General features: G+C 41.0%; 1 protein-coding gene across 1 annotated transcript; it reads left to right on the top strand.

Moving 5' to 3' along the window:
• Window positions 1–26,739, top strand: LOC120554042 (radixin-like). The gene is made up of 16 exons (XM_039792638.1): window positions 1–197; window positions 2,301–2,394; window positions 15,211–15,294; window positions 15,910–16,005; window positions 16,413–16,535; window positions 16,677–16,828; window positions 16,997–17,080; window positions 19,004–19,150; window positions 20,498–20,594; window positions 20,715–20,878; window positions 21,321–21,451; window positions 21,728–21,743; window positions 21,887–22,031; window positions 22,196–22,288; window positions 22,415–22,651; window positions 23,729–26,739. Exons 2-16 carry the CDS (start codon window positions 2,383–2,385, stop codon window positions 23,891–23,893), a joined length of 1,746 nt encoding a protein of 581 aa, XP_039648572.1. The 5' UTR covers window positions 1–197; window positions 2,301–2,382; the 3' UTR covers window positions 23,894–26,739.
• The last annotated feature ends 1,065 nt before the right edge of the window (window positions 26,740–27,804 follow it).

Raw genomic sequence — 27,804 nt, 5'->3', positions numbered from 1 at the left:
TGGCTCGACACTAGCACCCCAAATCGCCTTATGGTTAAGACTTCAACGGGTTCTGTGTCTGTGGGAATTCGTTTCGTCAATAGCACTAAGAGATAAGGAACGAGGACCTGAACGGATTTCTCAGCGTGAATATTTTGTGACGTTTGACGATAACAGGCTTTCCTAGTATCAACCTAAAGATATACTTCATACCCCCGGTGAGTTGCCTCTCGCTAGAAGATAAGCTTCTCTTAAGTTTGAAGCGTAGCGGATGTCCTCGTGTTCGACCAATTCATATTTAGAAATGATGACTTGTACGAAGTTGTGTCCCTTAAACTGCCTTTAAACGCACCGTAGCGTAGCTTGCCTTGCGTAACGTTATTCAGAATTTCTCGGATGTTTCTTTTTTTGTTGGCAAAGATGGTAAATTAATGATGGCCAAACATTTCAGGCTTTAAAACTTCACGTGTTACGTTACGAGCGAGGCAAACCTTGGCTGTGCCTGTCCCGTTATGTAGACTACACCCACTACCTAGCATGAAAATGTCAGGCTATGAGTGTGTAACCGAATGAAACTCAGAAAATAAGGCTTTTGACACGTCAAACGTATATATTTTTTTCCTTGTTGCAGCTAACGTTATGCTAAAAGTGTAACCCATTTGATTAAATTGTGGTTAAATTACCGTGTAACGGAAGACAACTCTCGGCGGGTAAATACGCAAGCTAATTGCTCACGAGCTACAAGTGGGCAAGTCTTCGTCTGGAGTAACGCTACAAACGTTCACGTTAACGTACAGCTGCAGTTATCAGTGGGCTTCCTTAACTTGCACATTTGTCTTAAACATAACCCTTGTATTTGCCGCACTGTTATTCTGTAAGTCCACTATCATTGACTGTTGAGGGCATTATACTTAGTCTGTGTGATGATTATCATTGTTCTTTCTGCAGTTACCAATATGGTAAAATAGGGTCCTTTTGATGGTCTTGTTTTTAGTTTCTGGACATATTTTGAGCTGTAACGTTACTCCCTGGGCTTTCTTTTAAAAAAAATAAAGTAGGTGGTATTATTAACGTTATAGTTGCCAATTTGCCACTACAGGATTGTATAGGACTAGAACTGCATGCCGAATTTCCCTCAAATTGAAGGATATAAGCGAACAGGACAGCTGGCTGTTCGACCAGCAGTGTTTCGTGAAAATGTATAGAAATGTAATAATGGCAATGCCAAGTAAAGGAGGTTTGAACTATAAAACTGTCATCCAAACTGGTTTCTAGCCCGGCCCAGTGACAGAAAGCACCCCCCCTCTGCAGCAAATAATGATGCTGTTCAAGCAGGTTATGATGTGTTACTGCGCTGCCATTTACTAATAGACCACTTTGTAAGCTTTAAGATTGTGATATGGTATAACTCAGCCATCAGACCATGTACTGAAGCATCCAAATCCGATTGATGTGACATGCTCATATGATGTAAACGCTTGTTTTCCCTGGATCATTTCAGTATCCTATGGCAGTTCAGCCCAGGTCATTATCTAACTTGCAAGCTTGTGTTTCAACTAGAGTGTACCTAGACTGTGACATACATAGCATGCATTGATGAGATGCATGGTGAAATGAATAAAAAAAGTTTAGTCCAAATATCAGGTAACTTGTGTCAGACAGATCTTTTTAATTTTGATAAAGTATAACTAACGAACAGTTTACAGTGCCCATGAGTCATCATCACATAATGCCTTGACTGTCTTCCAGTTTTCTGTTCCACAGTTATGATGATTTAAGTAGTTTCCCCCCTGATAGGCTTGCTTGCAATAGTTACCGTATGTGCACTATGTACAGCAACATGATAGTGCATGTTGAGATTGAATGCGAAACCACTTCTCTGTGCATCTATCTGTTTGGGGTTTCTGTGCCTCGTAGTCATGAACATATTTAGGAACGGAATTCATTTAAGTTTAGTTTTTTTCATTCTTTTAGTTCTTTGGAGCACTCTACTTTCGCTCAGTTCAGTGAGTCTTTTTTTTTTTTTTTTTTTTTTCTTTCTCCTTAAACTTTATGTTCTGTTATTTTCTGTTGTGTGCAGTCTACACCACTGAATTCAGGACTTGACTGAGATATCTGCTAGAACCAAAAAGAAAACATTCAACTTGGATGGAAGAATTTCTGCTAAATTTAAAGATGAATCATTGTGGTGTATTGTTTCTTGCCAAATCATTTAGTTACAGAGAGAATACAAAAAACACAAGTAAATCATGTTGTACTTAGGCAGCTTCTTGTATTGTTTCACTCATGAAGATGTGAAAAAGTGTCTCTTTTGCTTTCAGGTCCTGTGATACAGCTGTTGTTGCCGTCCTGTGACGGATTTATCCTCTCAGCTGTTGTGTGTAAGGAGGAGAGGAAGCAAAGATGCCGAAACCGGTAAGAGGCTGAAAGTAGCTACATGAGAGTTGGCATAAAAATGTCAGCAGCTTTTATCCTACTGTCTTCTACAGAGGTATACAGAAATGCATCGCTAAGGGAAAGAAGCCAGGAAAAAAAACCTTAAGTTAGGCACTTTTCCTGCTAATCGATTCCCCTTGTTTAATGTATAAAAAAAGAAAACTTGACTTGCAGAGTTAGAACTTTTTAAGCAGTAGCCATATCAGGATATATGATACGAATCAGAAAGATTATAGTTGCTTGTTTGTTCCTGCATAGTCTGCTTGTATAAACTGAATCTCTCCAGTCGGTATACACTACTGCCGAAAGCTACATTTGTGCATTCTTCAAAGTGGTAGTTTCACCCCCATGGCTGCTCCCACTCCTCATACTCCTCTTCTTCCAAGTAAACAACAGCCAGAGTGTGAAATGAACTGCCTGGCCCACAGGCCTTGCAACTGCAACACTGCTGCCATTGTTGCTTAAAGGGTGGAGTGAATGCCAGAGTCCTGGGATGTGAACAACACCCAAACAAAAGCAATTTGATGCAGTCTCTTCATGGCTGTCTTTCCCACTGTTGTCATGCTGCTTTTTCATCATAAACCGACCTCCTTGGGTAGAGCTCACGCATGAGTCTGGGGATATTGCATGTTGCACAATTAAGTTTCACTTTACAGGAATATAATATTGAATATATTTTTCAAAGTATAAAGTTGTCCAGGCCACTTGTCACTCGAAGCAAAGTAGTGACGGTTTGGCTTTTTTAGTCGACAAACTCTGGTCTACTTGACGAATTTTCAAACAAATCTTACATTGCGTTTGATTTAGAATTTCTTTCATGGAAAGTTTTCAAGTTCAAGTTGCTAAAACTTAAATCAGAAACTTTCCTAGGAACTCAGGCTTCAGGCTTTACCACAAGTGAAGCATATCTTCTGTCTCTTGAGGTGGTGGGTGGTGGGGTTTAGGAAGCTACAGAAGAGGAACAGCCAGGCACTGATGTCATCCTCTACTTCCCCCCTCTTGTCCCCTGAGTCACCAGGCCACGCAGTCATCCCAAAGCAGCTCCTAGGACAGTGGAAGGCTGGCCCCTCATGCCAGAGCGGCATCTCTGTCACAGACAATAACTGAGAGGGAAAGTACAGCTTGTCGCAGGGAGGCACTGGCACAGCAAACGGAGGAAACAAAAGCAGGGTCCGTCAGACATGACCTTCTCTGGGATTGGTGCCAGACAAAAAAATAAATAAATAACCTTTTGGAATTGGCCTCTTAAGCCTCAGTTTCAGTATTCATCTGTAACCAAAGAATTACAATCACAAGGTTGAGTAACCTAAGGGTATGTTGAGCTAGCGTTGTTTTTCAATATTGATTTTGCATCAGTCATAGCCTACAATAGCAGTTTCTTTTCAAACACAGAAACACTTGGCTTTTGCAGTGAACTATGAATAAATCATGGTTAAGGTTGTGGCGATATTACAGGTCAAGTGAGGTGTCTAAAAAGAAACGGATGATACCAGTTGACTGTATTGTAATTCATTTTATTGGTTTTACATGAACACACATACATAAGATGTTCTTAATGGCAGCAAAGCATGTAGAATTACGAGCATTATGTTGCATTACAAGTAGGGATGCACCGAATATTCGGCCACCGAAAATTTTCGGCCGAAAATGGCCCAAAAGGGCATTTTCGGTTTTCGGCCGAAATACCTTTATCACCGAAACAATACGGCCGAAAATGTTGTGATGACGCAAACAGAAAACGCGACCTGCACGTGTGTCAGTACCCGATCCGTTCCACCTGCAAAGCGTCTCCTAGGTAAAGAGGTTGAGACGGACCACTGAGTGAAAACAATGAAAAGTACGCTCTTAGAGTCTGTCATTACACGTTTCAGTGAGATCTGTTCGGATCCTCTGCACTTCATCGCGACTGTACTTGATCCGCGTTATAAAGACCATTACTTGGATGCGGAAATAAAGCAGGGCGCACGAGAAATGATCCAGGCCGCGATGGATGCGGAGAACCCGCGTGGAGACGGAGACGGAGCAGCGCCCAGCGCAGGAGGAGATCAGAGCGCAGAAAAAAAGACTTGTCTCTCTGCACCAGATGAGGGGCATGCACCCTCGTTGTCTGATATGTTCAGTGAAATCCTGCAAGAAAGTGCCTCAATTAATAATAATAATAATAATAATAATAATAATAATAACAATAGGTAAGCTATTCTGTTCTTAGGCTACTGTATACTGTATGTGACTATCAGATTGTAGCCATATTTCTGCTAGATATTTTTTTTTATTAAACTTTAATATTAATTTATACAATTGCAATGCCTTGATTTTAGTAAAGTTAGTACACAGTCATAGCCATAAATGCAATGGTACTAATAATTGGCTTAATTTCTTTCGGTGTTTTGGTTTCGGTTTTCGGTCTTGGTTTTCTCTTTTTTTCGGTTTTCGGTTTCGGCCAAGAATTTTCATTTCGGTGCATCACTAATTGCAAGTGAACCAGTGACTACAGACTACTAATTTTTTTTTTTTTTTTTCTAAACTTAATTGCATAATTTAAGTTACAATAATTAGACTGACACTCAAGAGGCATCATAGCAAAAAGGTATCTTCTATATGTAAAAAGGGCCACAGCTGAGGTTTACAGCAATTTGTAAACTGTCTTGACTTTTGAGGTTGTGTGCACCAGCTTTTTTTATGAGACCAACCACTTAAAACCAATCAGCACATTTCTGGCTTAAGGAATCTGTTTACACTACTATTTCACCAGTCTGGCAGTCAGTCTAAAGGTGTAGACCCATATAGCCGTTGATCAGTCGCCAAAACATCAGACAAAAAGACGAGAGGAGACGTAATACATCTCTATAACAGCAGGCGGCGCTAATCTGTAATGTTGCCCAAGAAATGAAAACCGGTAGCTGATTGGACGAACGCGTCACGGGCAAAACTGAAGACGGGAAAAACTCAGCCAGTCTGTAAGGGCGCTGACACACCAGGCCGATTATCGGCCGTGGGACAGTCTGGCGAGGTCAGTGACTCAAATCTGTTCGGTGTGTCCCGTGCCGTCGTCCGTCTGGGGGGGCTGTCGGCGTTCATTTTGGCCGACCTGATATGTTCGGTCGGCGGCAGGGCAGTCGGGACTCACCCGGAAATGACGAGCGGGATGAGGTGACTAGAGTCTCTCAAAATCTGATGAAAATCTTTTAAACTGACCTTTGTTGATCTGAAATGAAGACAGATTCAGCAACTGCACGGCCTATTTCTCGCTTAAAATGTTTTCAGAAACACGTTTCAGTGAACTATTTTAGTACAATATGAGATCGTATCCTGAACGGCCGCCATGACAGTCTGGCTCTGAATTTCCGGAGAATACAAACACATGTGACGCGTTCGTCCAATCAGCTGCTGGTTTTCATTTCTTGGGCAACATTACAGATTAGCGCCGCCTGCTGTTATAGAGATGTATTACGTCTCGTCTCCTCTCGTCTTTTTTTTGTCTGTTCTGTGGCAGTTTTTTGGACCTCGGGGACGCGACTGATCGTATCGACGGGGTTTTCTCTCAGCGGTCGCCCGTCGGCTATATGGGTCTACACCTTTTAGTGTCTGTTTTAATGATGAGCCATTGATCATGAATTAGATTAGCATCCCTATCTGAGGGCCAGTGATGGGAATAATGGCGTTATAAATAACGGCGTTACTAACGCCGTTAGTTTTTTCAGTAACGAGTAATCTAATTGATTACTCTTCCCATCTTAATAACGCTGTTACCGTTACTGTCAAAAAAATGCGGCGCGTTACTCTAATTGAAGCTGTTTTTTTTTTCATCACACAAACTAGATCTCTGAGCCTAGAGGCAAAGACTTTTTTTTATTGTTCTTCCTTGGTTAGTGGGCAGTGCACGAGACAAGCGCATAAATGCTGATTGGCTGAGGTTGAGTAAAATTTCATGGTAAGCCAATCAGAGGTAGAGTTGGGCGGGTGTTTGAAAGCACGCATAGTCACACACAACAGACAACACAAGTGAGTCAGTCAATAATCCAAAAGTAGCCTTCTCTTAATGGAATTATAGCCATTACTTTTCCCTCCAAGAAATTAAAGGAACGAATGTAATCGTGAAATGCCCATTATGCCCAAAACATCTATTGTGTTATTTGTATCGATCCACTATAAACATAATATCTGCATACGTGGCATTTGATTGGAGGCTAGTCTCACTTTGTCACACAGCAACATTAAAATAGTTTAGATGTGTGTACATTGTTTCTGTTAATAATGTATTGTATTAAGTGTCTATTTCATTATAATATTGAGATTTATCATAAATAATTGAACATGCACATGTATTTTAAGTTCCTTTTAAAGAGGGGTGGAGGTGGAGTCACATTTGAGCATTTAAAAATGTACTTGTAAGTAATGCAATAGTTACTTTCTGAAGTAACTGGTTACTTTTATCATTTGTAACTGAGTAACTAATTTAGTTACTTTTTGGAAGAAGTAACTGTAACTAATTACTTTTTAAAAGTAACTTGCCCAGCACTGATGATGGCATCAACATCAGTGTGGATAAAGCACAAAACAGTCTGTCAGGTAGGGCTGTTTATGAAAACAATCATAATCACAATTATTTTGGTCAATATTGAATCACGATTACAATATTACTAAATCCAATAATAACAATAACAATAATAACAATTACTGACTTTTGGAAAGATGTTGCATTTATTGAACTTAAAAAAACAGTGAAACAGTTAAACAAATCAACAGTAAGAACACCTTGAATTGTTAAATTTCCCTTAATACTTTGACCGTTTTTAAAAAGCATTTTTTCATTCAGAATACAAGACAAAGAAGAGTTTACTTGCAAAACGTAATGTGCAAAATGTATTTTTTTCGATTACATTGTTTTTGTGATCGTTAAGAGCCAAAATCACGATCAAAATTAGATTATTTGCACAGCCCTAGTGTCAGGGGGTCTATGAACATATGTTTGGAGGCCGAGGCATGATGAGGTGATAGCAACCCACAGGAAGAGGGCCCTCACTGGCTTCTAGCTTGGGGCTGTTTCCCGTTTGCTGGACAGGGGCCCGCTGTGTACATTGGGGGCCCAGTCTATGTCAACAGCCTGTTTGTGGAAGTACAGAAGCAGGGTGGAGACAGAGGATTATCACCAGACGACTGAGGCACTGTCAAGGCAGGAATGAGTCAGATGAGTGAACATCAAATTTGGGAATAATAGGAAATAGATAAAGAGAAGAAAGGGAGATGGGAATTTGTTGTAGTGTTCAGGAGGTACTCTGTGGGAATTTTAAGAGGTAGGAAAATGCTGAGGGTTGTTGGAAGGAAGGAGTTGCAATATAGGTGCTGGGCATCATTAAAACTCTGTTTGCCTGTTTTGTGTGACCCTTCACCTCATTTACAATACAAAAGTTAAATCCCGTAATTAAATAGAATAAGTATGGCCGTCCCTCTTACTCTTTTATTATCCCTTTATTTTTTTTGTCCTCTTGTGAAAGGGATGTTTCACACACAGCATTAGCCTTCCCTTCACCCAAAGCATGATGTGTGTTTGTAGGTAGCGGTTATTCCTCCTACGCTCTCATTCCTCCTCCCTTCCGCAGCCTGCCTCACCCTGCAGGGGGGTTAATCGGTGGGACAGACAGCTACTCAGACCCCGGCAGACCAGATTTGTGTGTGTGTGTGTGTGTGTGTGTGTGTGTGTGTGTGTGTGTGTGTGTGTGTGTGTGTGTGTGTGTGTGTGTGTGTGTGTGTGTGTGTGTGTGTGTGTGTGTGTGTGTGTGTGTGTGTGTGTGTGTGTGTGTGTGTGTGTGTGGTCGGTCTCAGCAAAGCTTCTCTAACCAGCTTACAGTAACTTAACAGCTGTGCATTTAACAAAGGGCCCGTCTGAGTGAGAACTTGTCTTTGAAATTGAGAGGGGGAGTTGGACAAATCCTTAAAGGGCACGTAGAAACAAAACAAAAATGTAAATGATTGTGCCACTGGTTTTGAGACTAGTTGGTTTTGAGATAGTCATTGGCCTTTCATCTTCAATGGCCTCATTTGTCACTTGCTTGTCAAATCTTCAACTATACTCCCCACCACTTGAGGCCTGTTTAGTGACAAGGTAGAGCAAATGATAGTGTTGAGATAGGAAGAAACCCATGGTGTCAAATACTCCCAGCCTTAAACTTTGTCATATAGAAAATGACGGCGGTGGAAAACAATGAACAAAATAAAGGGGGAAAAAATCAATAAAAACACAGAAAAGCCTTGTCATATCACCATTGCCTGCCACTAGCTAACTGAAAATTGACATGCTTGTCAACCTTGTTGCTGACCTTGTATCAACACATGTATCTCTTGGTTTTAGGTAAGTGGAGAGAGATGAGAAAAGGATGGAAAAAAGAGAGGGAGTTAGTGAGACAGATGGTTTTCCTGCTGCTGATATGCACTGTGCAGGAAACACAGGTACAAGATGCTGTGGGCTAAAGTACAGCCATAAAGCAACTTACCACATCTAAATATTAGCTGGGTTATACTACTTTTAGGGTTTACCTCTTGCCTTTAGGAGGCACGTCAGTCCACACGATGACTGGCAGGCTCTCTCATATGGTGTGGCGGTATTACACAAACCCACCATAATTTTCTGGAAGTATACACACTTTTACCTGCAGAAATTGGGTGAATCTGATAACTTGTTAAATTGTCTTTTTGTAGTTTACTGCTTGTCTAACGCGTATGTCTAACTGATCTAACTTTCTTTTTAAAGAACTGTCATGTAGCCCAGTCAGTTTGTCTAGTATCACCAGACAGACAGTGTCATATAAGGACAGGCTTACAAAAGTCGCTCCTTCGAGACTTCTTAGTTGTCAGTGTGTGATTAGCTGTGTCAGTGCCTCTTGTTGTCCCTCTTTTCCTCCCCCTCTCTCAGCAGGAGAGATAGGATTAACTGACTGTCTGGTCCAGACTGGATTCCACCTCTCTCTGCTCTGTGGGTTGGCTATGTTTTGGCAGAGACGCACACACACATGCAGCACATAGGTTGGCTCTTTCACTGCTGATTGCTGATGACAGGCGGGCCCCACACAAATGCAGGGAAGGGACATTCAAGGCCAGTTACTTGGAAACCCCAGCTCAGCATTCTCCATAACTACTACTATCTCAGAAAGTCAATGAGGCAGCTAGTCTTAATTCACCAGTGAACCATGAACAGGTTATTTTGTCGGTGTGTTTATCAGGGGCTTGTATTGTGCATTTACAAGAGTTGATTAAGATGTTGCCCTAGTAGTTTTGCTTCATTTAGTGTCATATAATTAGTTGCAGTCTATTTTCCAAAGTTAAATCAGATGTTTACCATGTGCCAGTAAAATGTGCGTGGCACCGGCACGTTTAGTTTGGCTCTTGTCCACACAAACAGCTGTTGCAACACCCCTTTGACCACTGCTCCACTCCGTTCACATGCTCTGCACACAAGGGCAGTATAGCATTTGTTACAGCACTGTGAGATGGGCTAGGTGCTACACTACAAACAAAAGAAACAAAGTCTGTGAGTGCGTGTTAAATGCTATCACACCATGAGACAACTGTAACTCATAGGGGTTTAAGAAAAAATCGATACACTTGAGTATCGCAATATTTTATTTAGCAATACTACTATTTTTTTTTTTTTTAAGTGCAAAAATATTCATGTAAGACAGTGGTTCACATTTATGTTGTGTTTAAACCTCCTACCGCTAGATAGCTATGCTGAGACGCACCACTAGGGTCCTTACCTAACAGTGCCTAGCAGTGCCTGACGTTTAGCTAGAAGCTAACAACGTAGCTATGGCTGAACTTTGGCCTGCTTTAGCATATAAACATTTGCTCACTAAGAACCTGTGAACCACAATCCCAAACTGGCAGTTTGATTTTCTTTGTACTGAATAGTTTACCTAAAGTAAACTTCTTTGACTTTTATGCACATTGTCTTTTTTTAAATGTTAGTTTTTCTAAAATTATACTACAATATATCTCCTTACGCACAGTATCAAAATATATTGCAATATATTGAATCGTGACCCATGTATCGTATCGCCAGATTCTTGCCAATACACAGCCCTAGTAACTCAGAAGTGTAGAAGGTCTCCATCTTGCACATAACTTTTACAGAGGAGCAGAGGGCCACATTTTCCTGACAGAGACCCACAGGCTGGTAGTAAACAGTAAATCAAGGAATATGTGAAAGGCCTTTTTTGTAGAATATATTCATGCGAAAATTCAATTACGGTGTATTGTTTGCAGGACATACATGGTGTGAAAAGAGAGGGGTGGAGGTGTCGACGTTTACAACCTCTTCTAGCTGCTTTTCTGAGTAATGGAGCCTCTTGTTTGAAAGCTGTGTGTTGTGCGGTGTTCCTAAAGGCTGACTGCAGTAGTATGAAATGGGGCGCAGTGACCTTGTTGCTTTTATAGTACATAGTTAACATAGAAACGATTAGACATATTTAAATGCCCTCTGTAAATGGTGCCCTGCTGGTAAGTTTTAATAATTGCTTGCTAATTTCATGTATTATTTGTCCGTAGATTTCGCGTAAAGGAGGACAGTACAGTGGGACGTTTGCCTTCAACAGAGCGACTAATAACCTAACATACCATCATTACTGAGTTTAAACTACATTCTCGGTTATGTTTGCACTGAATAACGCATTCAATAAACAGAATGTAACTCTTGCAGCGCACATGAACAGATGCGCAATATTAGCTCACACATAAAATAGCACCCTCGTGAATTAGCCTACTGTTGCTAACGTACATTCATAAATCCTGCATTACATCGTCCCGTACCTACAGGACCTCAGACTTACTTATTGTTTGAGTTTTTCAGTATCTTGCATCTTAGCAAAACTAACCAGAGCCAAGAGCTGGTTTCCTAGTTAGCAGTAGCTCATGTTCTATTATGTAACCATATCCTTACCATCCTCATTGAAATGATGTTGACAGGGCTGTGTTGTAAAAAGCAGCTAATGTTATTGGATGTCAGTGGCATTGGTGTAGAGTGCCCAGGCTGATCTAGACTCGCATTCATAAAGCATCTCTGAACCATGCAAAAAAAACGAAACAAAAAATTGGACTTGATTTTAATTATAAGCTCATTAAACACTCTTCTCTTATTACAACCCTTCACTACTTTCCACCCCCCCCACTTTTGGCGCCCTTGCTCGGACTACACCCATTTTCAAAGTTTTCCTTTATTTTGATCTCAACCACACACAGCTGTAAACTTTCAAGACTGCATCTTGCATGGTTGTGACACTGTGGCAGGGTGAAATCAATACAAACGTTACTGTCCTGGCTGGTAATCATTGCTTTTGTAGCTGAATTTCCTTAAATGTTTCCTGTCAATTAAGTGCTGACTGAAAAGTTGGGATTTTGCAGAGCAGGCACAATTTTGTTCATACAGTGATTATCTTGGACAAAATTATTTAAAATGTCAATCGATCGATCTACGTTTGTACTGAATGTGTGTGCGTGTCTTTCCTGTTCATCGCACGCTGGCAACTATGTCCATCACACTGAACTCTGTTTTCACTTAATTGCATGAAAAACCAAGTTATTCCATTTCTTTTTCCTCCCCTGCAGATTACTTCCATAAATTGTGGGTTGATTTCCCAGACATGGATTAAGCCTAGGTCTTAATGTGGAGTAACCATAAAGTGCCCCTCTGTGTGGAATCTTCATTGAATAACACATTGGCAACAGAAATAGCAGAGATTTGGTCTCAAAGAGCACAAATTAGAGAAACTACATCCATTGAAAATGGACCCTGACTGAAGGCAGAATACAATCATTTAGTCACTTAATCTTTTCCCCATGAAGCTGGCCACATTTTCCAACCAAAATGAAGCTTGGCCTTAAGCAGGTTATATTATGAACATGGGGCAGGCGTAAAATTTAGTCCAGTTTAGTAAAATAATGTTGAATAAATGGACTGTCGCACATTGCAGTAATAGTTTAGGCCTGGCAGGAGTGTTCATGCGAGAAGTCTGACCCCATTTCACTTGGCATTAACATCTGTCCTGAGTGATCAGATCACAAGGGGACAGCTCTAAGTACAGATGAAAACACACTCGGGATGCATTGAGGAAGCATTGACATTGGATCGCAAAAAACGCATTTGGAGGTTGTTTGAGTCTTAGGTGTCCACATTCTAATAACAGTGAGAACAGGAATGTGTCCTGTGTCCACATTAAATACTGCCTACTCAACTGTGAGCTGAAATAGGCTAGCCTACTCATTCAAAGTATTTCTTATGTCACACAAACCACTCAGTGAATTGTGTTTTGGATGTTATTATCATCATATTCTGTTAGTATTGTGTCACTGTTTTTGTTCCTGCATGCTGCCTGCTCCTATATCCCCCGCTGTCTCGAGCTCTCTGCAGCGCAGTTTCCTTGAAAATAACGTTATTTTTAGTTTCATAAAACAAATTCACCAATGTAGGACATTAGGCTAATAGAAAACTTCTTGCTCTCATGTCATCTCTTTCTGTTATTTATTAGGCTCGCATTATCAGAGCTACAGCACTTTGTGGAGTTTCATTTCCTATAAGTTCTTCACAATAAAAGTCCTCAGTTTTTGGGGTATTTGAATGCTTTTATTATGAAGCAGCAAAATCAAGAAATGTTGGGGTTCTACAGCAGTAACGTAACACGACTCCTATAAACGAACATGAAACGTAAAATAAAGCAGTTATAATATAAACTAAACTTCAAACCACAGAGATTCCGTTAGAAGCTACAAACGTACTGAGAGCTGAACACACTGAGACTTTTAAAACCATCTTTCTCTCCTGCACAGGTCCTGCCACCTGTCAGTCGGCACCCTCTTATAAAGGCTACAGTCTATGGTTGGTACGCAGGCAGACTGTGGGCAGCGCTTTTTCATTACTCACTTGATTTATGTGAAAGTAACAACTGACGTTATAAACCGTAAACACACAACCAGCCTATATACAAACGGATATGATGTACATGTTTATTCGCATATAGAGCGGGGAAGTAAGATCCGATCATGAGTGGTCACAGGATGCATTTGGAGACACATTCTACAGACGGGTGAAAACACATGCACCTGGAGCTGTCCACTTGCGATCGGATCACTCAGATCCGATTTTAATACCAGGTCAGAACAGGCCCTATAGTGTAGTGAAAGTGCTGCAACTTTTCTTGGGTAATTAATGAGTGGGAGACATTGTGGTCTGAGCTCCATGTGGTGCGGGGGAGTCCAGCTATGTGCTGTATAGACACAAGTTTCATGGATTATTCATTGCAGGGATATTGAGAGAAACGGAGAGGGATGGAGGCAGGAGAGACCATGAAGAAATATTGAGAGGAGAGGGAGAGAAATGCAAAGTAAGCCTTCCTGAGGTTTTGTGTATAATTGCAAAGAGGGAAAAAAAGGTTCTTTTCCTCAAGTTTCTTCATTCTGTCTCTCTTTTCCTTTCCCTCCTTTTCTGTATGGTTGGCTCATCTACAGTAACCTCGCTGTAACTGAATCTCAAAGGGAGTTCACCCCAGATCATCTCTCTTGCTTCCTGTTGCACTCAATCTCCACCGCTTTTTTTTTTCTGCACTCTTGCTAAACTTTTTGCTTTTGCACTCTCACTTTGCCTCTTGCACTTCCCTCTGTCTCTCTTCTCGCGTTGTTAACCACTACTAAAGCGACACACAGCTCAGTGTGTGCGTAGGTGTGGGAGGAAGGATGTGAGCCTCAGAGGTCAGACCCGCTCTGTTCTGTGCCATCAGCTGCTGCTGGCCTACCGCCATTGCCTTTTACTGGCAACCAATGACTGAGTTTTATCCTCTGCTCCACCCCAACAGAGGTCCTGGAGTAGTGGGCTGCCTTGAAAGGTGGGGCTTGCTCACTCTGGCAGTGGAGGATGGAAAGAGGGGGAGAGATGCAAGTTTACACAGCCCCTTTACAAAACCTGGGTTGGGATTGACAAATTGAATACTGAGCAAACATGCTTCCATTCTCTTCTCCAGGAATTCTCTAATTTCTTGGAAGAGTTTGACGGCAGCACTTCTGCGTTTTCAGTTGTGTTGATACATGTGTGCTACATCCTACAGTAAACTTATGTTTAACTTTTTATTTCATGACATACAACAGGCTTATTAATGTCAGAGTTAAGCGCAGACAGCGGCACTCATTTCTACCTCAGATTTGAAAGTATAAATAGTCCTGATATTATTTTTTTCATTTTGCATTCATTTGTTAGTATAGATACAAACAGGAAATGTGGGAGAGGGGTAAGACATGCAACAAAGGTCCCAGGCCTGAATTTAACAGCCATGCATCTTACCCGCTAGGCATTATGTTTCAAAAACAAAGCTAAAAAGACAATTTACTTCCAGTAATGTTGCCTGATTTGATGATTCAGATTAGTGGATCTGTAGTCGAAATAAAAAAAATAATAATAATTATATATATATATATAAATAAATAAATATAAAAAAGGCCCTCATAGTAATGAACTCAAGGCTGAGGTAGACATCCATATTATTGTAGAATGGGAGTAATTGTCCCAGGCATTTTTGGCCAATCCACTTACTGGTTTAAACAAAATGCTGTAAAGCTTTTTCAGAAGTTGACTTTTTGGCCTGATTTCAAAATCCTCACTGTAAACAAAACAATGTACAGTTCAAGAAAACTAGAGAAAGGGCATTGTGACTTTTGTAATGAGAACAGTCAGGCAGCAGTGCTGTATCTGATCACTCTCCATGTAAAACATTGGCCTGATATGGAAAACAAAATAAACTTGTTGTGTTTGGTTTCTAGATCAATGTCCGTGTGACCACCATGGATGCAGAGCTGGAGTTTGCCATCCAACCTAATACCACAGGAAAACAGCTCTTTGACCAGGTGAGCATGGGTGACATAATAACCACAAATGTCGACTGGTTACTGCTTTCCAAAGAGCTAAAATTATGTATGTAGGCGTCCTGCTGGCTAACCAGGATGTTCCTGGTTCAATTCAGACCAGGGTCCTTTGTGGCACGTCAACAGATGATCTCTTTCCAAGAATAAAGAAAGAAAATTTGTCACCTCTGCATTGGTTTATTTGGTCGGTCGACCTTTCAGTCACAAGGACCTTTCTCAAGACACATAGTAGTAAAGTGACATAGTGTGTAGTGCTTAAATACAAATCATGATGATCCACAGCTGTGTTGGAGGTGTCTCCATGATCACAAAGAGAGAAAACTAAAATACCAAATCCCCTCTGATAAAAATGTTTTAAGTCGTATAAGACATAACTCAAGTATGTAATACACAACTGCCCTTCTCTTGATTCCCCCAAAAAAGTCTTGTTTTTTTCTCTTGTTTCTATATAAATAAACATGCAAAATACATCAGTGGGAGCCCTATCACCCTATCTCTTGTTAACCATTTCCTGTCTGTTTATATCTGTATATTATAATTTTTAAAGTGATGCAAGAACCTGCAAGATTTCCAATTTCCTTTTTGTTTTATTGTCAGGTGGTGAAGACAGTGGGACTGCGGGAGGTCTGGTTCTTTGGACTACAGTATGTGGACAGTAAAGGCTACAGCACTTGGCTCAAACTCAATAAGAAGGTTAGTCTTCCTCTACATTCATTTTATCCTTTGTCATAACTACTGTGTGTGTGTGTGTGTGTGTGTGTGTGTGTGTGTGTGTGTGTGTGTGTGTGTGTGTGTGTGTGTGTGTGTGTGTGTGTGTGGTGTGTGTGTGTGTGTGTGTGTGTGTGTGTGTGTGTGTGTGTGTGTACTGTTCACATACAGTTCCCCGATATCCCCCAAAGATCTTACAGTGACAGATTATAGTAGTGTTATGTGATGAATATGCTTGTTTATTACAGTCCTGCTATTATATTGATTAAAGGAAATTATAAATATAAAATCGGCACAATTCACACAACAAACCAAAGTCACAAGCATGTAGTTGTGTGACACACAGGCTGATAAATGGGTGGTTGGATGATGATATTGTCTTTTTCATCCAGGTGACCCAGCAGGATGTGAAGAAAGAGAACCCCCTGCAGTTTAAGTTCAGAGCCAAGTTCTTCCCTGAGGATGTCTCCGAGGAACTAATCCAGGAGATAACTCAGAGACTCTTCTTCCTGCAGGTATAAAGCCACTCACTAGTGAATTTTCCATCCAAATGTTCAACTGAGTTTGACATTGATATTTATGGGTGAAAGCCGTGTTGAATACAAATACAAATAGTTTCCATGTGTTTGCTCCTTCACTCCCTCCCGTTCCGCCAGGTGAAAGAGGCCATCCTGAACGATGAGAACTACTGTCCCCCAGAGACTGCTGTGCTTCTGGCGTCATACTCTGTCCAGGCCAAGTATGGAGACTACAACAAAGATGTCCACAAGCCTGGGTATCTTACCCATGACAGACTGCTGCCTCAGAGGTACCCGAAATTTTTTTTCACAGCTTCTATTGCTCTGATGCAAGCCAAAGTGTTGAGTTTTCACGTACAGACATCTGTTGTTGGAATTTTCAATGATTTCCTCTCCAGGAAACAATTCTGTGCTGTTAAACATCCCTTCAGGTAAAGTGATTGTGTTTGTGTAAACAGAGTCCTGGAGCAGCACAAGCTGACCAAGGAGCAGTGGGAGGACAGGATACAGACTTGGCACGAAGAACACCGAGGAATGCTCAGGTATGTTTAAAGTGCCCATATTATGAAAAAAACACTTTTTCGGAGATTTGGGGTGTTCTTTTGTGTCTCTGGTGCTTCCACACACATACAAACTTTGAAAAAAATCCATCCATGCTGTTTTGAGTGAGTTACGGTTTCTGAATGTGTCCTGCCTTCAGTCTCCTAGTGAGCTGTTCAAAATCGTCCTCGGACGTCACAGTCCGAAATGAGCTGGCTAACCACAACCGTTAGCTCGTAGCGTTAGCGTTAGCCGGCTAATGCTAGCATTAGCCGGCTAACGCTAGCATGCTACGTCGTTCTCAATAGCAAAGCACTGCTACAACACACACAAGTTCACCATAATCTACAAAAGAACTACTTACATGTGCGCCCTCATTTAGAAGTCTCCCAGCTAATCCTGCCTTGTAACTGACCAAAGTTGGAGAAACAGGCTTCTTTTTTACTGTCTCTAGAGTTAGCTAGCTGACATGCTCTACATCTGAGCTACGCACGTGCGAAAGTGCAATCAAAGATAGTACAGAAGAAGATGAAAAGAGGTCTCACTCTGTAGCTAAAACAGAAACCAGGTGAAAAGAGGATCTGCAGCAGTGAGAGAGAGCTGTGCAGTACAACAAAAATATGGTGTTTTTTGAAAATTAAACCATGTAAACCTATTCTGGTACAACCTTAAAATACAGTTATGAACCTGAAAATGAGCATAATATGGGCGCTTTAAAATCTTTCCTGAAAACCCCTTAGAGAGACAAAGAAAAATTGTATCTGAGTGTAGGTGTTTGGCCTTGTGTCATTTTAGGAAGTTTAATATATCTATATTAGTGCTGTCAGTTAAACGCGTTAACGACATTAACGCAAACCCATTTCAACGGTGTCAATTTTTTTTATCGTGAGATTAACGTTCTTTTTGGCCTAGCAAACTTTGTAGTTTTTTTTTTTTCTTCACATGCTGTTGCAACAGCTAGTAACGTTAGAAAAACTACAACACACCACCACAGACCAGAAACAAAACGACAGGCACGCCGCACACACTTGTTTGGGCTTGTGAGCCGGCCAAAGAGTAGTAGGCTAACGTTACATTTTGAGTGGATGGCGATAAGATTCTGAATAGAAAGTTTACTTTTAAAAAGTTGTCGAGGGGGACAGTAGTTTCACGCATACACAGCCTTTACTCCACGGAGAAAGCAGCCCAACTGGAACTGCTGCAAAGTGCAAACGCTGTCTCATTAACCTGTGGTCATTGGACGTCAGTGAGCAATCAAAATTATTTAGGAGTTACTGCACACGATATTGACTATGTATATCAGCATACGGTTTTAGGACTGTGTTGGTTGTATCCTTTTTTTTTTGACTGTTTTTGTCATTTGGGACATTGTCCACCCCCTTTTCTGTCCAGGAGAATTGTTACATTCCTTATTAGAAAAATTTAAAGGTTACAAATGTCCTGCTGTGGCATCTGGTTTTGGACCATTTTGTGTGTACTGTATAAGCAAAGTGTTAGTGTTACATCTCAGTTATGTTAGGTACTTGGAGGAATTGTGCAATAATGACAGATTCATACATTTTTCTTTTGTTTACAGTAAATAAATAATAAACAATTACAAATCTTAAAGTCAAGTTCATAAAGTAACTTTCTTTGCATTCATTTGATTCCCAATCAAGATACACTGGTAAGAATCGCTTTCCATTGTTAATATGTACTTAAAAACAGTTCTGAAATGCAAAATAATACAATTTTATTCATGTGATAAAACATGCGATTAATCGCGATTAACTATACTTGGTAATTTGCTTTAAAAAAAAGGAAAAATAAAATGTACAAAGATTTGATTTTGTTTTACTAATGTTAATGTGGACATTTTCTTAAAAAAAAAAAAAACAACTATGATTTATAATCTTCTGACTCCTGCTAATGTTCCTCCTCTCCAGAGAGGACTCTATGATGGAATATCTTAAAATCGCCCAGGACTTGGAGATGTACGGAGTCAACTACTTTGAAATCAAAAACAAGAAGGGCACACAGCTGTGGCTGGGGGTGGATGCCCTTGGCCTCAACATCTACGAACACGAAGACAAGTAAGGGACGCACGCACACACACTAACAGATTTGCTGAGTTTATTTACAAATTAGTGAAGACTGATAAAAGTTACCATCAAGGCTGAGACATGTTAAGACCTCTGCTTTCAGATTCAAATACTAGTCGTCGTCCCCCCAAATTGGATGTTGTGTTTTGATCTAAATCCAGTCACATACTACCACATGCTTGCAAGGGGATCAGAGCTGTGGTTTGCAGTTATGACAAAGTGTGCCACAACCGATGTGTGCCAACGCGTGTCATCATAACGGTGTCTGTTAAACCTGCTGTATCACCCAACCTCACAACAAGATCAGAGCCAGAGCCTTGTGTCTTATTTATTAGCGATGAATATGCTTCCTTTGCCTGGAGCTTTTTGTTTTTGGATGATTTCTCATCTAACTATAGCTTTTAATGTTTTATAGATGTCCAAAGACTTAAGTCATCCAATGCCCAAAGGACAGGGATAATTATTTGGGTTCTGTGCAGGCTCTTTCTGTTATGACAGCAGTGCACGTACTGTAAGCACTCAGACTAGTTCTACTTTATTGATCAGACTTGTGAACATCCGTTTAGCTTTGGCATTGTAAATATGACTTATGACACTTTTTTTTTTTTTTTAAATCAATTAAAATCAGTACTGTAAATGTGTTCACAAGCATGCAGTAACTTTTTTTTAAACCTGAAGTTGGTTGAAGCAGTGCTCCTAAATCTGTACCCTGTACCAGAACATAACAAGTTTAAAGGAAGCAAAAGTATTTTTAGAAGTGAAAACTAAGGGAGAGGTGGAGAAAGGAAGACTGTGTCTGTCCATTGTAGGAGAGTCTTTCCTGTCCTCTCTGGTCAGAGATGTTTCCCCTTTGTGGAAGAAAGGATAGATTTAATCACAACTCCTGTAGCATTTCCTCTCACTACTTTCCCCTTCCTGTCACCTGAGGTCATCACAGCTGCCATCCTTCTCTTGTCCAGGTGACAGCAAGGAAACAAAGGAACCTTAGACAGCGACATCCTCATTATCACTTCATCCCTTCTTTTTCCTTTCTATTTGTTTGTTCATTTTTGATTAGATAACACCCACCATACTTTTACATATTGGCAGAAGTGCTAAGTTTTATCCACCTACTTCTCTTTCCTGTCACTATTCTTAACCACTTAACTGAAAAGCTGTATATGAAGATCGGAGCAGAGTATTCAGTCTCATGATTTCCTGTGAAGTGGTCTATTCGTACTAGGCACCATCTGCTGGCTGAGTGAAACTTTCTACAACCAACTGTGTAACACCCTGTGCTGTATATCATCACGTGAGTGGGATGCTGAAGTTGAAATTTTATAAAATAATTTTTTTCAGGTTAACCCCAAAGATTGGCTTCCCCTGGAGTGAGATTCGAAACATCTCTTTCAATGACAAGAAGTTTGTCATCAAACCTATCGACAAGAAAGCACCTGTGAGTGTCCGATTTAAAAACGTCAAATATTTGACTTTCTGCTTGATGGATACAGAGAACATGTCGTGCTTCACATTAAAGTATATATTTTCTCGCCCCTCTCTTTCTTAAAACATGTAGGACTTTGTGTTTTATGCCCCACGGCTGCGCATCAACAAGCGTATCCTGGCATTGTGTATGGGTAACCACGAGTTGTACATGAGGAGGAGAAAGCCCGACACCATCGAGGTGCAGCAGATGAAGGCTCAGGCCCGCGAGGAGAAGCACCACAAACAGATGGAGAGGTACTCGCACAGGAATACTGGGAACCCATGTTGTCATTATTGTTTGTTCCTAAGGTCATGGAAACGCCTTCTGGAATAAAAGAAGACATTAAAAGGGTTCCAGGCACCCCTGATCCTAGAATTTACACTGGCTGCCTCCTTACTGGCAGCTTACAGTCTCTGTGTGCGTGCGTGCGTGCGTCCGTCCGTCCGTCCGTCCGTCCGTCCGTCTCCCCACTTCACTGACTTTTGACAAAACATAAATCCGTGTCCAAACAGAAGTAGCAGCTAGAGGGCAGTCTTGCCTCCTAAACATCCTAGGCAAAAAGGAGTGCCTGAGTACTTTATTCAGGTCATAGGAGTGCTTGATTTGCTGTGTTTCTCTGTATTTGTCACTATAATATAGTAACATGTAGGGTTCTCACTCAAAGATACTGAAAGATGTTGTTACTAAACTTCTCAGGGCTCAGCTGGAGAACGAGAAGAAGAAGCGCGAGTATGCAGAGAAAGAGAAGGAGAGGATAGAACGGGAGAAAGACGAGCTCATGCAGAGGCTGAGACAGATTGAAGATCAGACAATGAGAGCTCAGAAAGGTACCCGTTTTTTCTTTTTATCCATTCATCTGTTCATTCATCTTTGCTGCTGCCTTCCTCTCCCCTCCTCGCGTCTGTCAAATCAGAGAATCTCTCTAGGGCTGTGATCAAGGCCAAAGACGGGTCTATTCATCAGACTTCTACTGAACTGAAAAGTTGGTCTCTCTTTAATCTCTCTGGTTGTTTTTCCCATTTGTGCTTAATCAGAAAGTTCAGAAAGTATTTTTTTCCCTAGCACAGTGTCCAATGTCGGATTTAGAGATGATAATACATCAGTACTTGAACAGCAGAGGTTAAACCTAATGTATTAGTTCAGATTGATTTCCCTGCATCAACAGTCACTACCAGCAGAGATCCTACTGAAGTTTGAATTTGAAATGTTTAGTCAATGGTGAATGGAGTAAATCTGTGGTCTGTGTCCAGAACTTGAGGAAGGGGGGCGGGGGGGGGGGGGGGGGGGGGGGAGAGAGAAAGCGAGGAGGAGGCCGAGAGGCTGGAGAGAGAGAGGCAAATGGCTGAGGAGGCCAAGGCAGAACTGGCCAAACAGGCCGCAGACCAGCAGAAGACCCAGGAACAACTGGTGCGTGCGTTTGTTTTCACTGATGGTGTTAGCATTTACAGGTTGGCTATGTGGATTTACAGTATGTGTTTGCTCACTGGTGTTATTGATAATTCAGGATGAACACATTCTTGTGTGTGTAAATGTACAGTGTGTGTAACAGCAGGGTCTCTATTTAATCCCAGGCTGCTGAACTGGCTGAATTTACAGCCAAGATCGCTCTCCTGGAAGAAGCCAAGAGGAAGAAAGATGATGAGGCCACAGAATGGCAGCACAAGGTACAGGATGTCTTTTTACACTCATGGTCTACCAGCGTATATAATTTCACTCTGCCCTGCCTGGTGTGATTTCAGTATGTGTCTCTGTCTTACCTTCTCTCTCTCTCTCACTGCCCTCACCTCCAGGCTCTGTCAGCCCAGGATGACCTCGAGAAGACCAAGGAGGAGCTGAAGTCGGCAATGACTGTGGTGCCAGCGCCTCTGAGTGGCCATGCTGAGAGTGAGCATGACGAGCAGGATGAAAACCACGCGGAAGCCAGCGCCGAGCTCTCCAATGAAGGCGTCAGCCAGTTAGACCTCCGCAGTGAAGAGGCGCGCGTCACCGAAGCCCAGAAGAACGAGCGGGTCAAGAAACAGCTGCAGGTGAGAGCAAGGGATGAGGGGCAGCCTCTGGGTCAAATTTAGCTTGCCAGTGAAGTCTGACATTTTTCGTTTAAGGGCTATGTCAAAACTTTTGACGTATCACAAAGTTCGTTGCCAAAATGATATGAACTTTCACACTCAATATGAAGTTCATTTAAATCCCAAAAAAAGAAAACCGCATCTGATAAATGATAGAAAGCAACCTGGGGTGGAAATGAGTAAAACTTACCCTATGAATAAAACCCTTACAATAAAACCACCTCTTTTTAATAAACAATGTAAATCTGTTTAAACAAAAATCCTTCCGTGTTTTTTTTATTTATTTTAACCAAAAGAGATTTGAGTCTCACAAACATAAATAACAACGAGATTATATTATTTTCTAGCAGCAGGTTTATTGCAAAGAAGAAACACCAGCCAAGAAATGGCAAATAAGGGTAAGATAAGGCATACTTCTCTGTCCATTCTTTAAACTCCTGCTTTTAACAGGAGTCAAAGTGCTGGCTTAGACTGTAGCCTGGCTTTAAGAAAGATTTATATATACAAGTAATTAATCAATCAGATTAAAGTACATCAGATCTCTCCATATCTTTGCTAACTTTAAATATATTCCAGGGCCTGTAGATCTAAGCCGGGCTACTGCATAAACCAGGACTTGTACTGAAGCTATGGCAAGAAGAATTCAGTTATTAACCTTAATTTACTAAATACATTTTAAACAAAATGAACAAACAGCCCTCTGTCTCAAACCTAAGTAACTGCCAACCCCTGCTTCAGTATTTAAAGTAAGTTGAACTGTTGCATCCCTTATTGGAAGGATTTATTTATATTAAACATAGCCAGAGGCTGTAGCTTTGTGTCAATCAGATGTTTACTTTTGAGGCGTATTTTTCCATTTTTGCTCTTCTGCACCAGTGTCCTGTTTTTTTTTTTTTTTCTCCACTTTTCTCCTCTGCTACCTTTATGCCTCTTTACTGCTCTCTGTTGTTTTCCCCTTTCATTTTCTATCCTCATCTTTGCTTCTTTTATTCATCCTTCCCCTCGTCCTCTTATCCTTCCTTCTCGTTTATCTCCCAGACATTAAGCTCAGAGTTGGCCGATGCCAGAGATGAAACCAAGAAGACCCAGAACGACGTGCTACACGCGGAGAACGTGAAAGCAGGCCGAGACAAATACAAAACGCTGCGCCAGATTCGACAGGGCAACACAAAGCAGCGCATCGATGAGTTTGAGTCCATGTGAGAACAGCACCGCCACTCTTTCCCTGAGGGTGTACCTGCTCCTGAACTTTCCCCTCAGCGGCTGCTCATTATCGTGGACAACCGATGCTGCCATCCTCGTAGTCCCTCCATGTCCCCCTCTACACCCCCAGGCAATCTTGAGAAATCATCTTGTCAAACTTTGCCAAAGTCCTGCCCCACATCTCCTCTCTGAAAGTTGGATATCTCCCCAATATGGAGCTGCCTACACGCCACTCTGAACAAGCAAATATCATCGTACTGCAGAGATCATCTGTAACCCTTAAACACAGGGGAAAAGAGAAACTGTTAAAACCAAAATGGAAGCTGTTGGATTTATTATTTTTTTTTCTTTCTCGAGCAAACATGGCCATATAAAGCTTTTTTTGGACTTGTATGCAATAGTTGAGTATGATCCCATGTCTTCAGTTAAAGATGACCTGTCCTCTCCTTGTTTTTAAGTTGATTCCCTCTAACCCTAACCTGCTTTAGTTTGACTCCTTTTATTGATGATGCCCTTCTTTTTAGTTGTCTGAACACATTTGGCTGCAGGCTATGCATAAAGACTGGAGTTTGGAGATAATAATTTTAACTCGACGTCCAAGCGCTTGCTTATGTTGCATCATGTCAAAAGCTATCACAACTTATGCTAATACTCTTAGCATCTGATTCATTAGAGAGCTGAGGTCATTTCACTCTATTCAGTCAATTTAAACTGTTATTTGAATGTTGCATTAATAGGTTTATATAAAAAAAAAGCACAGCAGTATTTTAATAATTTAATTCCAAGCTCAATATCAAGAATAGCGTTAAATGAATTGACCCTCGTAGGGAAAAGAGACACCCAACTTGTCACATGGCAGGTTTTGATGAACGAATGTAGCAAAGGTAACAAAGGGAAAGTGTTTTTTTTTTTTTTTCTCCTCATGCAGAGGTGATAGGATAGCATGCAATGAGCTTGTGCCACTGAGCTATCACCCACGAGCTTAAAAGTGTTAAAAGATAAGCTAATTGGTGTGTGTGTGTGTGTGTGTGTGTGTGTGTGTGTGTGTGTGTGTGTGTGTGTGTGTGTGTGTGTGTGTGTGTGTGTGTGTGTGTGTGTGTGTGTGTGTGTGTGTGTGTGTGTGTGTGTGTGTGTGTGTGTGTGTGTGTGTGTGTGTGTGTGTGTGTGTGTGTGTTTCTAGTTGCATCCCAGTGTTTCATTCCCAGTCACCATAGATGGTTTTCTCTGCCTACCAGCTCACAAAGGAAGCCAGGGTATTAAATGGACAGACCGAGGAACAGAGAGAGGAGTACTATGTCCAAGCTGTTTGTCGGTCTGTCCAACCTTGTGTGTGTGCGTGAGAGAGAGAGAAAGTGTGTGCAGGTGTAGAAGCTGAGACTTGGCACCTCTCTGGCTGGGGAGCTTATGAAAACATCAGTCCTCGACCCAGGACAAATCTCTACCTCAGTAATGTTAGCAGTGGTGACTGACAGTCAAACACTCAGGATGCGGCCCCTCCTCCCTCCCAATAAGGTCATGATTTTACTTGGTTGCCGTTACATCCTTGTGTGGTGCTCCAGGGCAGGCTACATTTTGTACGTTGGGTTAAGGATTTCAAGAGAACAGTAAGGGTCTGTGTAAAACCTACCCCCTCATTGAGATCTGGGTTGAGCTAGTTTTACACAACGGTCTCTCCTTGGTCCTGGCCTTGCTCAGATGTTTTGGTTCATTGTCATTTTGTCCGGGGGGGAAAAACAAAATTGCAAACAATGAGGAAGGGGAAATAAATAATGTTGCAAATATCAGAATTAAGATGTACTTTAGTATAAAGCTAATTTTCAGAATAAATAAAGTAATTTTGTCATTGCCTGACAGGGTCCTGTGACTCATTTGGTTCTAAGTTGTTGGTGGTGACAGACTGGGTCTACAGAGCTGCCGGGACTCAAGATCTTGTTTTAAAAGAAGGCTCTCCTGTATAATATTTAATTCCCTTTAGTGTCTGCGCAGAACTTTCTCCTTGGTTTCAATTTCACTTCAAGGAGACAGTTTGCAGACCTGCAATGGATCATGGGACTGAGAGACTTGTGAATACGTAAAGAGATGTTATTAGTAGTTCTTCATGTGAAGGGACCTTGCTATTGAAAATTGTGCATGTCTCTTCAATCAAATGGAGAGTAGGCCAATTTCTTCCCCTAAAAATTCCCATCTGACATTGTTTTTGCTCAAACTAACTCCATCTTTTGTGGGGTGGAAAATGTTCCAAGGTGCATTTTTGACATAAGTGAACATAAAGTTTTGCTTTTTTTTTTTTTTTTATATAATTAACTATGATGAGAAATGTTTATGGTATTATTTGTTACGCTATACTGACAGCTGGTGTAGATTATTGTTTTAATAGTCAAGAGTTTTAAAGTTAAAGATCTTGTAAGCAACAAGACACTGAATCCTGCCTTTTGTGTTTAACTTCAGTGTCCATTGTTAGTGTATTGTTTGCCATAACAGGTGAAAAAAATGACCCTGTGCTTCCAGCTCATATTTTTGTATTGTGTTCAAAGACCCTAAACCGGCAGCACGCATCGCTATACTGACCGGCTTCATTGGAGGGGAAAACTATTGTTGACACATCCACACCCTCAACCCCCCACGTTCAAGCTGTGAGGCTTCAGTTAGTTTATTTTCACAGCAGAATGTCATTGGCCTGCCTGTCCCCTCCAATGAAGCCAGTGTCTGTGGTGATGCCTGCTCTGGCACCAGCTGTCACATTTTGCCGTTTGTTTTTTTCCTTATGTTCATGTATTCTTTAAGATGGAAGGCACAGATGGATTGCAATTAATTTCATGGTTCACAAATAAAAGTTTTAAATTTTGGTTACGTGTTTTGGCCCATTTGTATTGTTCGAGATCAGTTTTAATGGCGTTGTGACTAATTCACGCTCATTTTGTCGTATATAATTCGGAATGAGGTTTGAATGTCATACTGCGGAGCTATTTCTGTATCAGGATTTATTCATATCTCAATGGTTTTTCACAGGATGTAACAGCAGAATTTATATCTCTAGATCCATTTTAAGATTTGACTGATTTGGCTTCAAGCCGGAACCATTTGGTCACTTTAAAAACCAATATCTTGAATAAAGATTGAAATCCTGGTTCAATCGCCTTTTTTATTTTTAACTTCACTTTATTACAGAAAGCACATACAGATTATGACAAATGAAATATTTTTCTTAGAACTATGACAGTTGTTTTCACTTAACTCTCAGCCCAGTGTTCCATTATACTTTTTACCCTGAGATCTTAAAGTGATGGTTCGGAGTAATTTCACCCTAGGGTCCTTTGCACCATGACCTCGAGCCAAACACCCCCCAGAAGCTTTTTTCACCTGGGTCGAACATTGGGAGAGTTAGCGCAGAGTAGCGTTAGCCGCTGAATAGCTTAGCGCAGGGGCTAATGGATCCGAAGTGTCTCTTAACATTACCCCACTAATAATGCCCGAAATGATACCAGTCAGATAAATTATATTTTTTTTAAATGGATTGTAAAGTTTGTCAGTCACACCAGAAGGTTATGTAATTAACACTTGCCTGCGCGCGCTTTGTTGTTGTTGTTGTTGCAGATGTAGGCGTTTAGGGACATCTACAAATAAACACCGAAAGAGATGCAACAAAAATATTTTTAATTTAACTTATTTTTTAAAGTAAGTGCTGTGGTATAACTAGCAGGAGACAAGTAATAATTGAGGTAAGTTTGGAGATATACCTTATTTAATCATTAAATTAATAAATATTTTTGTTGCATCTCTTTCTCGTGTTGTAATTTGTAAATGTCCCTAAGCACTTTTACTGCCCGGTAGTAACAGCAGCAGCAGCAGCAGAGAGCAGAAGCCAGCAGGCAGAGTTATTTACGGCATTACCTTCTGGTGTACTTACAAAT

This window comes from Perca fluviatilis, chromosome 24, assembly GCF_010015445.1.
Source record: "Perca fluviatilis chromosome 24, GENO_Pfluv_1.0, whole genome shotgun sequence".
In the NCBI taxonomy this organism is placed as follows: Eukaryota; Metazoa; Chordata; class Actinopteri; order Perciformes; family Percidae; genus Perca; species Perca fluviatilis.
The sequence above is the reverse complement of the archived record's forward strand: the minus strand, read 5'-3'. Positions and strand labels throughout refer to the sequence as shown.